At 44.8% G+C, this 14,226-nt stretch overlaps 1 protein-coding gene across 5 annotated transcripts in view; it reads right to left on the reverse strand.

Annotated features, from left to right (window-relative positions):
• ube2o (ubiquitin-conjugating enzyme E2O) overlaps positions 1-14,226 on the reverse strand; it is a 174,447-nt gene that overhangs the window by 13,446 nt on the left and 146,775 nt on the right. For 4 of the 5 annotated variants that reach the window (XM_043715202.2, XM_043715201.2, XM_043715200.2 and 1 more), the window contains one exon: positions 4,299-4,356. The exons of the other annotated variant lie outside the window; for it this stretch is intronic. In XM_043715202.2, the coding sequence (XP_043571137.1) occupies positions 4,299-4,356 (58 nt within the window). The remainder of the gene's footprint in view (positions 1-4,298; positions 4,357-14,226) is intronic. 5 annotated transcript variants of the gene reach the window in all.

Below are 14,226 nucleotides of genomic sequence, written 5' to 3' on the forward strand. Positions count from 1 at the left end.
GCTATTGACTCTATCCATGCCTCTCATAACTTTGTATACCTCTATCAGGTCACCTCTCTTTTTCCTTCTCTCCAGAGTGAAAAGTCCGAGCTTAGTCAATCTCTCTTCATAAGACAAGCCCTCCAGTCCAGGCAGCATCCTGGTAAACCTTCTTTGCACCCTCTCCAAAGCCTATGTATCTTTCCTACAGTAGGGCGACCAGAACTGGACACAGTATTCCAAGTGTGGTCTCACCAGAGGCTTGTAGACCTGTAGCAAAACCTCGCAGCTCTTAAACTCAATCCCCCTGTTAATGAAAGCCAAAACACCATATGCTTTCTTCACAACCTTGGTAACTTTGAGGGATCTATGCACTTGAACACCAAGATCCCTCTGTTCCACCACACTGCTAAGAATCCTGTCTTTAATCCTATATTCAGCATTAAAGTTCAACCTTCCAAAATGCATCACTTCGCATTTTTTCCAGGTTGAACTCCATCTGCCATTTCTCAGCCAAGCTCTGCATCCTGTCTATGTCGCGCTGCAGCCTACAACAGCCCTCGATACTATCAATGGCACCTCCAACCTTTGTGTCATCTGCAAATTTACTAATCCACCCCTCAACCTCTTCATCCAAGTCATTTATAAAAACCACAAAGAGCAGAGGCCCAAGAACAACGCCCTGTGGGACACCACTCACCACTGACCTCCAGGCAGAATACATTCTATCTGCAACCACTCTCTGCCTTCTGTCCTGAATCCAGATAGCGAAATCTCCCTGTATGCCATATCTCCTGACTTTATGAATGAGCCTACCATGGGGAACCTTATCAAATGCCTTGCTGAAGTCCATATACAGCATATACACTGCTCGACCGTCATCGACCTGTCTTGTCACCTCCTCAAAGGACTCAATAAGATTTGAGAGGCATGACCTGCCCCTCTCAAAGCCATGCTGACTGCCTTTAATCATGCTATGCTTCTCCAAATAATCACAAATCCTATCCCTCAGAATTCTTTCCAAAACCTTGCTGACCATAGACGTGAGACTGACTGGTATGTAATTGCCAGGGATTTCCCTACTCCCTTTCTTGAAAAGAGGAACAACATTTGCCTCCTTCCAATTCTCTGGTACAACTCCCGTGGAGAGTGAGGAAGCAAAGATATTCGCTAGTGGCTTAGCAACCTCCTTCCTCACTTCCCAGACTGGCCTAAGATAAATCTGGTCTGGCCCTGGGGACTTATCAATCTTAATGTTTGTTAAAATATCCAGCACATCAACTTCATCAATCTTGATCTGTTCAAGCTCATATCCCAGCTCCTCAAAGTTCTCATTTACAACAAGGTCCCTTTCCTTAGTGAAAGCTGGAGCAAATAACTCATTTAAGGCTTCCCCTATCTGCTCAGACTCCACACACAAGTTCCCTCTGCTATCCATGATCGGCCCTACCTTCTCCCTGATCATTCTCTTATTCCTCATGTATGAGTAAAATGCCTTTCGGTTCTCCCTAATCCTTCTTACCAAACCTTTTTCATGCCCCCTCCTGGTTCTCCTCAGTCCATTTCTGAGCTCTTTTCTAGCAAGCCTGTAATCCTGTGTTAGATCCTTGCTTCCTCCACTTTACATCAGCTACCTTCTTCTTTTGGACGAGAAGCTCCTCTGTTCTCGTCATCCAAGGCTCCTTAATCTTACCCTTTCTTACCTGTCTCAGAGGGATAAATTAGTGCATCACTTGTACCAACTGCTCCTTAAACAGTCTTCACATGTCTGCTGTGCCCTTTCTGTGGAACAATTGCTCCCAGTTTGTATTTCCCAACTCCTGCCTGATAGCGTCATAATTTCCTTTTCCCCAATTAAATATCTTCCCTTGGTAACTGCTTCTTTCCCTCTCCAAGGCCATGATAAATCTGAAGCAGTTGTGGTCACTGTCACCAAAGTGTCCTCCCACCGTGAGATCTGACACCTGTCCTGGCTCATTGCTGAGCACCAAATCCAAAATGGCCTCTCCCCTCGTCAGTCTGTCTACATACTGAGTAAGGAAACCCTCCTGAACACACCTGACAAAAATGGCTCCATCCAAACCATCTGCACTGAGGGGTTCCAGTCGATATTGGGAAAGTTGAAGTCACCCATAACAACAACCCTGCTGCATCTACATTTTTCCAAAATCTGCTGGCCCATGAGTTCTTCAATCTCCCTCCTGCTATTAGGTGGTCTGTAGAAACGCCCCCCAATGTGGTGGCTGCTCCCTTGTTGTCCCTAACTTCCAACCATACCGACTTAGTAGACAAACCTGACTCAACAACCTTCATTTCTGTAGCTGTAATGTACTCTCTGATTAGCGATGCTACACCCCCTCCTCTTTTTCCACCCTCCCGGTTCTTTTTAAATGCTCTAAACCCTGGAACATCAAGCAACCGTTCCTGCCCCAGTGAAACCCACGTCTCCATTATGGCCACAACATCATAGTCCCAAGTACTGATCCATGCTGTAAGTTTGTCACTCTTATTTCTGACACACTGTACGTTAAAGCAGACACACTTTAATGATCCCTTTGTTTCACCACATGAAAAACCTTCCCATAGACTCACTACATCCTGTCACTGCCCAATCTGCCACGGCCCCCCTCTCAGATATGTGGTTCTGATTCCCACCCCCCTGCCAAACTAGTTTAAACCCTCCCGAACCACACGAACAAATCTCCCACCCAGGACATTTGTGCCCCTCCAGTTCAGGTGTAACCCGTCCTTCATGTACAGGTCCCATCTTCCCCAGAAGGTATCCCAATGGTTTAGGTATCTGAAGCCCTCCCTCCTGCACCAGCCTCGCAGCGACATGTCAAGCTGCATTTGCTGACTGTTCCTCACCTCACTATCTCATGGCACCGGTAGCAAACTGGATATTGCTACTCTACTCGTCCTGTAGTCACTTTTCAGATCCTTAATCCCTTTCCTGGCTATATCATTGGTGCCAATATGTACCACGATTTCTGGCTACTCACCATCCCCCTTCAGAATCTTGTAAACCCGATCGACGACATCCCAGACCCTGGCACCAGGGAGGCAACATACCTTCCGGGAGTCCCGTTCCTGACCACAAAATCTCCTGTCAATCCGTCTGACTATTGCGTCTCCTACCACCAGTGCTTTTCTATTCACCCCCCTTCCCTTCTGAGCCAATGTCAGGCTCAGTGTCAGAGACCTGACAACTATGGCTTTCCCCTGGTAGGCCGTCCCCATCAGCAGTATCCAAAACAGTATACTTAATGCTGAAGGGAATGGCCACAGGGGATCCCTGCTGTATGTGTTGGTTCCCTTTCCTCCCCCTGACAGTAACCCAGCTGTCCTTATCCTGTGTCTGGGGAGTGACCACCTCCTTGTACATCCTCTCAATTTCTCCCTCAGCCTCCCAGATGATCCGCAGTTCATCCAGCTCCAGCTCCAGTTCCCTAACTCTGTTTTCGAGGAGCTGGAGTTGGGTGCACTTCCCGCAGATGTGGTCAGCAGAGACATGTCGTGTCTCTCACCTGCCACATTCTGCAGGAGGAACATGCAACTGCCCTAACATCCATATCCCGCTACTCAGAAAGCCCACACAGGACTAAACAAAGGAAGAGAAGAAAAACAAAATGAAAACCTGAAAAACTTACCAAGTTTACAGACTCTTGGCAAGGTTAGAGGTGGTGGGTGGGAGGGAGGCCCTATGGTGTTGGGTCTCGGGTTTAGATCTCATCCACTTAAAAACTTCCCGGCAGCCCTCGCACATCTCCACCCTCTTTCCTCACCGCTCTGTTCAAGTTGCTCGCTCCTGTTCATCTCCAGGATTATTCTTGTGAACCTGTTCCAAACCCCCTGCAAGGTCAGCACAGTCTTCCTTAGATATGGAGCCTAAAACTGCTCACAATATTCCAACTTGTACCTTTGTGGAGCTGCATACAGATGATTTGTGATTCATGCATCAAGAAACCAAAATTCTCTGTACCAGAGTTCCGCAATCTCTTCCCATTTAAATAATATGCTACTCTTCTTACCAAAGTGGATCAGTTCACTTTGCTACCATTATCAGTCATCTGTCAAAATTTTTGTCCACTCACTCAACCTACTACATTCCATTGATAACTTACGCTCATATTCTGAAGTCACTACAGAGTTCAAAGCAACAATTAAGTTGGATGAAAAATCACAAGCAAAGAGAATATATTCAGGAATTTTTTCCTATTTAGCAAAATCCAGCAAACTGACAGTACAGATTTTGTGGTATTACTGAAAGCAAACTGTCTCAAAATACAAGTAGTTCATAAACTTTGTTTAGCACAAACCTTGGATCGATATCAGCACTTGCAAGAGACTGGATTTACTTGTCCACCTCTCAGTTCCCTAGACCAAAAAGGAAATTAAATTATTATACGGTGGGAAAGAGAGCAAATTAAACAATTCTCGAGATGAAACTGGATTAGAATATTATTACACTGATGTGGAATGTCAGGTTTGTTTGAATAATATTTTGTTTTATTTAGCATTGTAATTTAAATTTACAAGGAGGGCTCTCATTATACCAATATTACTGCTGACAACAAGCACATGGGTATCAAAAGAATTATTTATGGTATCAAGATGGCTTGATCAATTGAAAGTGTGTCCACTCATCCAAATGCAGTCAGTCAACTGGGTTCCTGAACAGAGCTAGCCTGAGCTCAAGAACTGAGGGCAGATGACAGTGAGAAAGGACGAGTGTGCCTTACAGACCAACCGAGTCTGCACCAAAGGTGCCAAAGACGAACAACTTTTGTGATGACAGTCCTCTTCATCAAGGCCACTTATTTTGAAACTGTTCCCGTCTCAGCTCCCCATACCTATCTAGATTCATCCAGAAAGAAAAACCTCCTTAGTATTTTCCTGATTAATCAGATCACCTGTCATTTCCAGATAGGCATAGGACCAACCTACACAGACTTTCCTCACAAGAGGACAACTTATTCCTAGGAATCAACTTCATGAACATTCTATGAATTAGCTTTGATACAGATATTGTCCGAGTTCTCAGCCTGTAGGCAGGTCCAATCCTCATCGCTACGACTGCCACCATGTAAAGGGCAAGCAGGTAGATCTAAATTCCACACCAGCCAAAATGGGGATTAAACCTGTGTTTGCTACCAATCTGATCCATACTGGTCATCCAGCCGCTGAGTCAACTAATAACCTTCACTATGGTGGCAGAGTTGTAATATTCCTGGACTAATAATCCAAAGGTGCAGATTGATGCTTTATGGCATGGGCTCAAATCCCAGTCACAGCAGCTGATGGAAATGTAAATTCAATGAGTAAATCTGGAAGTTAAAGCTAGTCTCAATCACATGACAATGAAACCGTCAATTTTACAAAAACCCATCTGGTTCACTCATCCCTTAATGCAGGAAACCTAGTACCATTACATTATATGGCCTACATGCAATTCTAGACCTGCAATGCCATTAACTGAAGCTACCCTCAGAAGTGGCCTAATAAACAATTCAGTTGAAGGACAATTAGCGTAAGTCAGCATATGTTACTGTCCCTAATGACACCTATATCCCATGGAAGTAGTCAAAAGTGAGAGTTACTGTGGCAATGTTCACAATTACATGCATGCTGGAGCCTTGAGTTATGCATAGTGTTGGTAGAGACTCCAATTTTCTTTCCGTCCCTTGGCTGCTTTATAAGATTTATAGGTTGAAATGGAACCTGTTTGATCACATTTTGAATATGTTCCTTGGTCAAGTCCTGGAGTGGCACTTCAACCTGGAACTTCTAGCTCAGAGGCAGGGGTATTACCCATTGTGCCTCAAGCCAGCCTCAATACAAGCATGTAATTTCTTAAAAAATCAAAACCCGTACACAGTATTAGAGTTGGAGTCTAACGCTCTGCACAGGTGAACTAGGACTTCACTCCTTTTCCACTCCACTTGCCTCGCAATCAAGGTCAATATTTGCACTCCTAATTACTTGCTGCACTCTTTTTGGTTCATTCATAGAACATGGCTATCGTTGGCTATGCTAGCATTGATTGCCCACACTTATGCTTGAGAAGGCAGCAGCAAGCCACCTTCTTGAACTAATGCAGTTCATTTGGTGTAGGGACAACCACAGTACCTTTGGGGTGCTGGGAGACATTCCAAAATTTTGACCCCATGACACTGAAGTAATGGTGATTTATTTCCAAGTCAGTATGATTAGTGCCTTGAAAGGCAACGTGCAAGGGGTGTTTCTATTTGTCTGCTGGCATGTCCTCCTAGATGGAATTGGTTGTGGGTTTGGAAGGTGCTGTCTCAGAATCTTTGGTGAATTTCTACGACCTCACCCATCTTCCTTTGTGCTAGGTATGACTCCAACCTGGGAGAGATTCTCCCCATCCCCACCCTGACTCCCATTGTCTCTCATTTTGCTAGGGCTCCTTGATGCTACACAGTCATACGCAGCCTTGATATCAAGAACAGTCGCTCTCATCTCACCTCTGGAATTCAGCTCTTTCATTCATGTCTGAACCAAGGCTGTAATGAAGTCAGGAGCACAGTAGCTCTAATGGAACAAAAACTGGGTGTCAGCAACCAGGTCGCTGCTATCACTAAAGAAAAGCCAGGGAAGCTGAAAGGTCTGAAGGTAGACAAATGACCCAGACCAGATGGACAACTCTCCAGAGTTCTGAAGGAGGTAGCTGAGAGGATAGTGGAGACATTGCTGAAAGATCACCACCAATCACCAGAGCAAGGGAGCATCTCACAGGACTGGAAAGGAAGGGAGGCGTGGAAGGGGAAAGAAGAACAGTACAGCAGAAAAAAACCCCAAAAAACAGGCCCTTCAGTTTGCTATATTACGCTAACACATGACAGCTTTTTAAACTAAAAACCTTGTGTCTCTACACTGTCCGTATGCCTCTATTCCCAATGTCAGAAACATTAGGAACATTTAAGCGAGTCTCGGATAGGTACGTGGAAGATAGTACAATGAAGGATATGTAGATTAGTCTGATCTTAGAGTAGAATAAAAGGCCGGCACAACGTTGCGGGCCAAAGGGCCTGTGCTGTGCTGTGCTGAGCTGTTCTACGTTCCCAGCCTATTCATATAGGTCAAGATGCCTCAAATATCGCTATTGTACTGGGTTCCACCACCACCACTTCTAGCAGTACATTCCAAGCACTTACCACCCTTCTTTAAAAACATATTCCCTTTCTCTTAAAACTAGGTCCTACCTTGGGAAGAAGACTTCAGCTATCCATTTTATCCATGCTTCTCATAGAAGTTTACAAAATTGTCAGATTCTCTCTCATTCTTTGATGTCCAAGGGAAAACAAATCAAGTTTGTCCAACCTCTTCTCATAGCTAATACCCTCCAAACCAGACGACATCTTGGTAAACCATCTCTACACCCGCTCCAAAGTGTCCACATCCTTCTGGTAGTGTGACAACCAGACTGAACACAATATTCTAAATGCGACCCAACTAAAGTTCTATACAGCTGCAACATGACTTATCAAATTTTTATACTGTCCCCCAACCGAAATGTGAGCTAGTGCAAACAAGTTGCAGGATTGCTCAATAAGTGGCAGAACCTAAACAAAATTGAGAAATTATAAGACCGCAGGAAGAATCAGAAAAAGTGGATTAAATTTTTAAGATGCCATGTTGGATATTTTATTGGTAATAAAACCTGTGAGCTTGTTAGAACGGCATAAAACATAATCTTGGCCACAACTAGAAAGCTGTGTACAATTCTGGTCATCGCATTGCGTCATGTAAAGAACTGTTGCCAGGGATTTATATCAGCTCGGATGAAGCGACATTTCACTCCCAAGCATCCCCGATCTCCACCTATTTTGAACTATGTGCTTTTCCATCCTCTGTCATCCAGAAAGCCCTCCACCGCATAGAACAATACAGCGCAGAACAGGCCATCTATGTTGCGCCAACCTGTGAACTATTCTCAGCTCATCCCCCTACACTATTCCCCGCACCACCTCCAGTCCCCAACACAATAAAGACAGTGTACCCCTTATCCTCACCTACCACTCCAGCAGACTCTGCATCCAACGCATTATCCTTAAATACTTCAACCAACTCCAACTAGACCCCACCATCAAGAACATCTTCCCCTTCCCACCTCTCTCCACCTTCTGCAAAGGTTCCCTTTGACAGTCCTTGGTTGGTGCCACTCTCCCCGCGATACCCCCAGGTACCTTCCCCTGTAACTGGAAAAGATGCAAAAAACTTATTGGTACACCTCCACCCCCTCACTTCCATCCAAGGCCCAAAGCAGTTCTTCCACGTGAGACAGAGGTTCACCTGTCTCTCCTCAAACCTAGTTTACTGCATGAGGTGCTCTCAATGTGGTCTTCTCTACAGTGGAGAGACCAAATGTAAACCTAGGGAACAGTTCACAGAGATCTCAGCCAGACCAACAGGAGCCAACTGGATCTCCCAGTCACCATCCATTTTAATTCCCCCTTCCGTCATGATCATCCTTGGCCTCCCCCACTGGCACAACAAACTAGACCATAAATTGGAGGAACGCCACCTCAGCTTCTGCCTGGGCAGCCTACAGCCTGGAAGACACAACATTGAGATTTCCAATTTCAAATAACCTCTCTCCCCATCCCAACTCCCTTCCCAGCACCTCCCCATCCCTTCCATTCCTCCCAGCCACCTACTAAATTAATTCCTCTCATTGACCAACCAGGTCGTACCCTCTGCCTCTTCATCTATCTTCATTTTACCACCCTGCCCCCACCACACCCTCTATCTGCAGCTCCCCCCACACCCACAACCCCAGTCCTGAAGAAGGGTTACACCAGAAATGTTGCCTGGCTTGCTGTGTTCTTCCAGCCTCCTGTCTGTCTACTAGGAATTTAGTGAGACCATATCAGGAGTAGCATGTGCACTATTCGGCTCTCTATCCAAGCAGTGATATACTCGCCTTGGAAGTGATTCAGCACAAGCTCACTAGATAGGTCTAGGATGAGACAGTTCAATGATAGGCAGGGTAAACTGGGCTTTTATTCAAATAGAAGATCAAAAGAGTAATCTCATGGAAAGAAAGGATTCTGAAAAGGGTTGACACATGGATTCAGAAAGGCTGCTTTCTTTGGCTGTCGGGTCAAGGACATAGGGGGCATAGCTGATGAATAACAGGCTAATTATTGGGACTGAGACATGGAGAAATGTCTTCACTGAGAAAGGCATATGTATCTTTGGAATTCTCTTCCATAGAGCTGTGGATACTCCATTATGTGAAAGATAAGTGAAGGGCTTGGGTAAAGAGTTTTGATCATTCAGCAGAATAAAGAGAAATGGGTCAGAAAATGAAGCTGCATTAGATGAACAGCTATCATATGATTAATGGAGTGTGCTTGAGGGGATGTACTATCTATTCTTGTTCTTTTTTATGTTATAGAATCAGAGAATACAGGACAAAAACAGACCCTTAGGTTCAACTCATCCATGCTGACCAGATATCGTAAACTAATTTAGTCCCATTTGCCAGTGCTTTGCCCATATCCCTCTAAGTGCTTCCTATTCCTATACTCATCCAGATGCCTTTTAAATGTTGCAATTATGCCAGCCTCCACCACTTCCTCTGGCAGCTCATTCCACACACTCACCACCCTTTGTGTGAAAAAGTTGCCCATTCGGTCCCTTTAAAGTTTTTCCCCTTGAACGCAAAACCTGTGCCCTGTAGTTTTGGACTCCTCCAGCCCACGAAAAAGACCTGATCTTATTAAATAGAGAATTTTAGCTAGGAGGAAATATCATAAGCTGAGAGTTATTTCCTTTGTTATGGAGGCAGCCGAGAGGACATTTAACGGAGGTGTGTAAAATCATGAAGGACCTAGACGGAGTGCATTGTAAGAACCCAATATCCTTAGCAGAGAAATTAATAACCAGAGGCTTCAATTTAAAGTCACTTGCAGAAGGAGAAGATAAGAGTTCAAGACAATTCTTTTCACCAAAGGGTTGTAGAGGTCTGGAACTCAGTACCAGAGACAGAAGGAGAAACAGAAATTAAGTGCATTTTAAAAACATGTTTTGAGTGCCATAACCTACAGCTAGGGACAACCTCTACCATTATTAAATTACATTTCTCAAAGCTGTTTGGCTAGGTTGATCATATACTTTTGATTAATCATAAGTTCGGAAGAGCTCAGTGAATGACATGGCACAAAAAAAAGTATGCAGTTAAATGCTCTTAAATATGAAGACATGCAAGCAAGACCACATGCACCTTATAAGTTAGCAGTTATAGAACATAGAACAGTAAAGCACAGAACAGGCCCTACAGCCCATGATGTTGTGCCGACCATTGATCCTCATGAATGCACCCTCAAATTTCTGTGACCATATGCATGTCCAGTAGTCTCTTAAATGTCCCCAATGACCTTGCTTCCACAACTGCTGCTGGCAACGCATTCCATGCTCTCACAACTCTCCGCGTAAAGAACCCGCCTCTGACATCCCCTCTATACTTTCCTCCAACCAGCTTAAAACTATGACCTCTCGTATTAGCCATTTCTGCCCTGGAAAATAGTCTCTGGCTATCGACTCTATCTATGCCTCTCATTACCTTGTATACCTCAATTAGGTCCCCTCTCTTCCTCCTTTTCTCCAATGAAAAAAGTCCGAGCTCAGTCAACCTCTCTTCGTAAGATAATCCCTCCAGTCCAGGCAGCATCCTGGTAAACCTCCTCTGAACCCTCTCCAAAGCATCCACATCTTTTCTTTAATAGGGCGACCAGAACTGGACACAGTATTCTAAGTGCGGTCTAACCAAAGTTTTATAGAGCGGCAACAAGGTCTCACGACTCTTAAACTCAAATCCCCTGTTAATGAAAGCCAAAACACCATATGCTTTCTTAACAACCCTGTCCACTTGTGTGGCCATTTTAAGGGATCTATGTACCTGCACACCAAGATCCCTCTGTTCCTAGTTTGGGAGAAGATTTGTAGCTCGGGAGCTCGTTGTGGTTCTGTTCGCCGAGCTGGGAATTTGTGTTGCAGACGTTTCGTCCCCTGTCTAGGTGACATCCTCAGTGCTTGGGACTCTCCTGTGAAGTGCTTCTGTGATGTTTCCTCTGGTATTTATAGTGATTTGTATCTGCCGCTTCCGGTTGTCAGTTCCAGCTGTCCGCTGCAGTGGTCGGTATATTGGGTCCAGGTTGATGTGCTTATTGATTGAATCTGTGGATGAGTGCCATGCCTCTAGGAATTCCTTGGCTGTTCTCTGTTTGGCTTGTCCTATAATAGTAGTGTTGTCCCAGTCGAACTCACGTTGCTTGTCATCTGCGTGTGTGGTTACTAAGGATAGCTGGTCATGTCGTTTTGTGGCTAGTTGGTGTTCATGGATGCTGACTGTTAACTGTCTTCCTGTTTGTCCTATGTAGTGTTTTGTGCAGTCCTTGCATGGGATTTTGTACACTACATTGGTTTTGCTCATGCTGGGTATCGGGTCCTTCGTTCTGGTGAGTTGTTGTCTGAGAGTGGCTGTTGGTTTGTGTGCTGTTATGAGTCCGAGTGGTGGCAGTAGTCTGGCTGTCAGTTCAGAAATGTTTTTGATGTATGGTAGTGTGGCTAGTCCTTTTGGTCCAAGCAATTGCATTTCTCGTTTCCCAAAGCAGCCGAGGACAAATCTGGTCCGGACCTGGCGACTTGTCAATCTTAATGTTTGACAAAGTTTTCAGCACATTAGCTTCCTCTATCTCTATACATTCCAGCATGCACACCTGCTCTTCAAAGGTTTCATTCACTACAAAGTTCGTTTCTTTCATAAAGACAGAAGCAAAAAACTCATTTAGGGCTACCCCTACCTCCTCAAACTCCACACACAAGTTCCCTATGCTATCCCTGATCGGCCCTACTCTTTCTCTGACTATTCTCTTATGCCTCACATAAGTGTAAAATGCCTTTGTGTTCTCCCTAATCCTTCCTGCCAAGCCTTTCTCATGCTCCCTCCTGGCTCTCCTCAGACCATTTTTGAGCTCCTTCCTCACCTGCCTGTAATCCTCTGGAGCTGACCTTGACCCTAGCTTCCTCCACCTTATGTAAGCTGCCTTTTTTCTTTTGACAAGAAGCTCCACCGCTCTCGTCATCCAAGGTTCCTTTATCTTACCACTTCTTGCCTGTCTCAGAGGGACATATTTATTCATCACTTGCAACAACTGTTCCTTAAACAGTCTCCACATGTCTATAGTGCCTTTACCATGGAACAATTGCTCCCAGTCCATGCTTCCTAACTCATGTCTAATCGCATCATAGTTTCCTCTTCCCCAATTAAATATCCTCCCATTTTGCCTAATCCTCTCCTTCTCCATAGCTATGTAGAATGTGAGGCAGTTGTGGTCAATATCACCAAAATGCTCTCCCATCACAAGATCTGATACCTGCCCTGGCTCATTTCCGAGCACCAAGTCTAGAATGGCCTCTCCCCTCGTCGGCCTGTCAACGTACTGAGTTAGGAAACCCTCCTGAACACATCTTACAAAAACAGCTCCATTCAAATCTTCTGCCCGAAGGAGGTTCCAATCGATATTGGGAAAATTAAAGTCACCCATTACAACAACCCTACTACGTCCACACTTTTCCAAAACCTGCCAACCTATGCTTTCTTCCATCTCCCTGCTGCTATTGGGGGCCATGTAGTAAACCCCTAACGAGGTGACTGCTCCCTTGCTGTTCCTAATTTCCACCCATTCTGACTCGGTAGGCAGATCATCCTCGACAAGGGAAGCTCCTGTAGCTGTGATACCCTCTCTGATTAGTAGTGCTACACCCCCTCATCTTTTTCCCCCCCTCCCTATTCTTTTTAAATGCTCTAAACCCTGGAACATCCAGCAACCATTCCTGCCCCTGAGAAACCCATGTCTCTGTTATGGCCACAACATCGTAGCACCAGGTACTGATCCATGCTCTAAGTTCATCACTTTTAATCATTACCTTACATTAGATTACATTACAGTGTGGAAACAGGCCCTTCGGCCCAACAAGTCCACACCGACCCGCCGAAGCGCAACCCACCCATACCCCTACATTTATCCCTTATCTAACACACAGGCAATTTAGCATGGCCAATTCATCTTTGGATTGTGGGAGGAAACCGGAGCACCTGGAGGAAACCCACGCAGACACGGGGAGAACGTGCAAACTCCACACAGTCAATCGCCCGAGGCGGGAATTGAACCCGGGTCTCCAGCGCTGTGAGGCAGCAGTGCTAACCACTGTGCCACCGTGCCGCCCATACTCCTTGCGTTAAAGCAAACACACTTTAACTGATCCCTTATATATCCTGATGGTGATGAAAACTTCAACATTTTCAGGTACAGCAAACTTTGTTTTAACCAGCACCTTATCAACTTGCATTCTTGATAAACCAACCAGGGGGAGAAGGATTGTTGCAGCTTCAGAATCAAAAGCCCACCGAACTGACTTTCCTGTTCTTTTTTTGCTATCTCCATCAATAATCTATTTTCTCTCTTTTTGTGTGTAAGGGATTTAGAGTTTTAGCTTTTAAAGTGTTATATGTGAATGGTTTATATTTAGAGTCAGTCATAGAGATGTACACCACAGAAACAGACACTTTGGTCCAACACATCCATACCGACCTGATATCCTCTAGTTCTGGACTCCCCAACCCCAGGGAAAAGATTTTGTCTATTTACCTTATACATGCCATTCATGATTTTATAAACCTCTATACGGTCACCCCTCAGCCTCCGACACTCCAGGGAATACAGCCCCAGCCTATTCAGGCTCTCCCTATATGTTTAATAATAATGCTGGTTTAGTACAGAAATCTTGCCCATGTTTTCTATCAACCTTGGTTGGACAGACAGTTAACTTGTGCTCAAGATTAGAGTGGTGCTGGAAAACCACAGCTTTTGCCCAAAACATTGATTTTCCTGCTTCTCGGATGCTGCCTGACCTGCTGTGCTTTTCCAGCACCCCCAAATCTTGACTCTGATCTCCAACACCCACTTCTGCCTCGTGCTACTGTACATACCTTAAAATAACATGTCTCCAGGAATAACAGGGCTCAATTTATGATGAGCCACATATGACTAAATCCAACCTGTAAGATGCAAGATGGAAAGGTGCTGCTGCAACCCTACACTTTATATCTTGCAGGTCCTCAAAAAACAGATTAGATGTAGAAATCTAAACATACTTCACTCCCTGTAATTTAAGAACAGCACAATGGCGCAAATTGTAACTTAAATTTATTTCATC

Source organism: Chiloscyllium plagiosum, unplaced genomic scaffold (genome assembly GCF_037043375.1).
Source record: "Chiloscyllium plagiosum isolate Xiang-an unplaced genomic scaffold, Cpla_swu_hap1 HiC_scaffold_25, whole genome shotgun sequence".
Lineage (NCBI taxonomy): Eukaryota > Metazoa > Chordata > Chondrichthyes > Orectolobiformes > Hemiscylliidae > Chiloscyllium > Chiloscyllium plagiosum.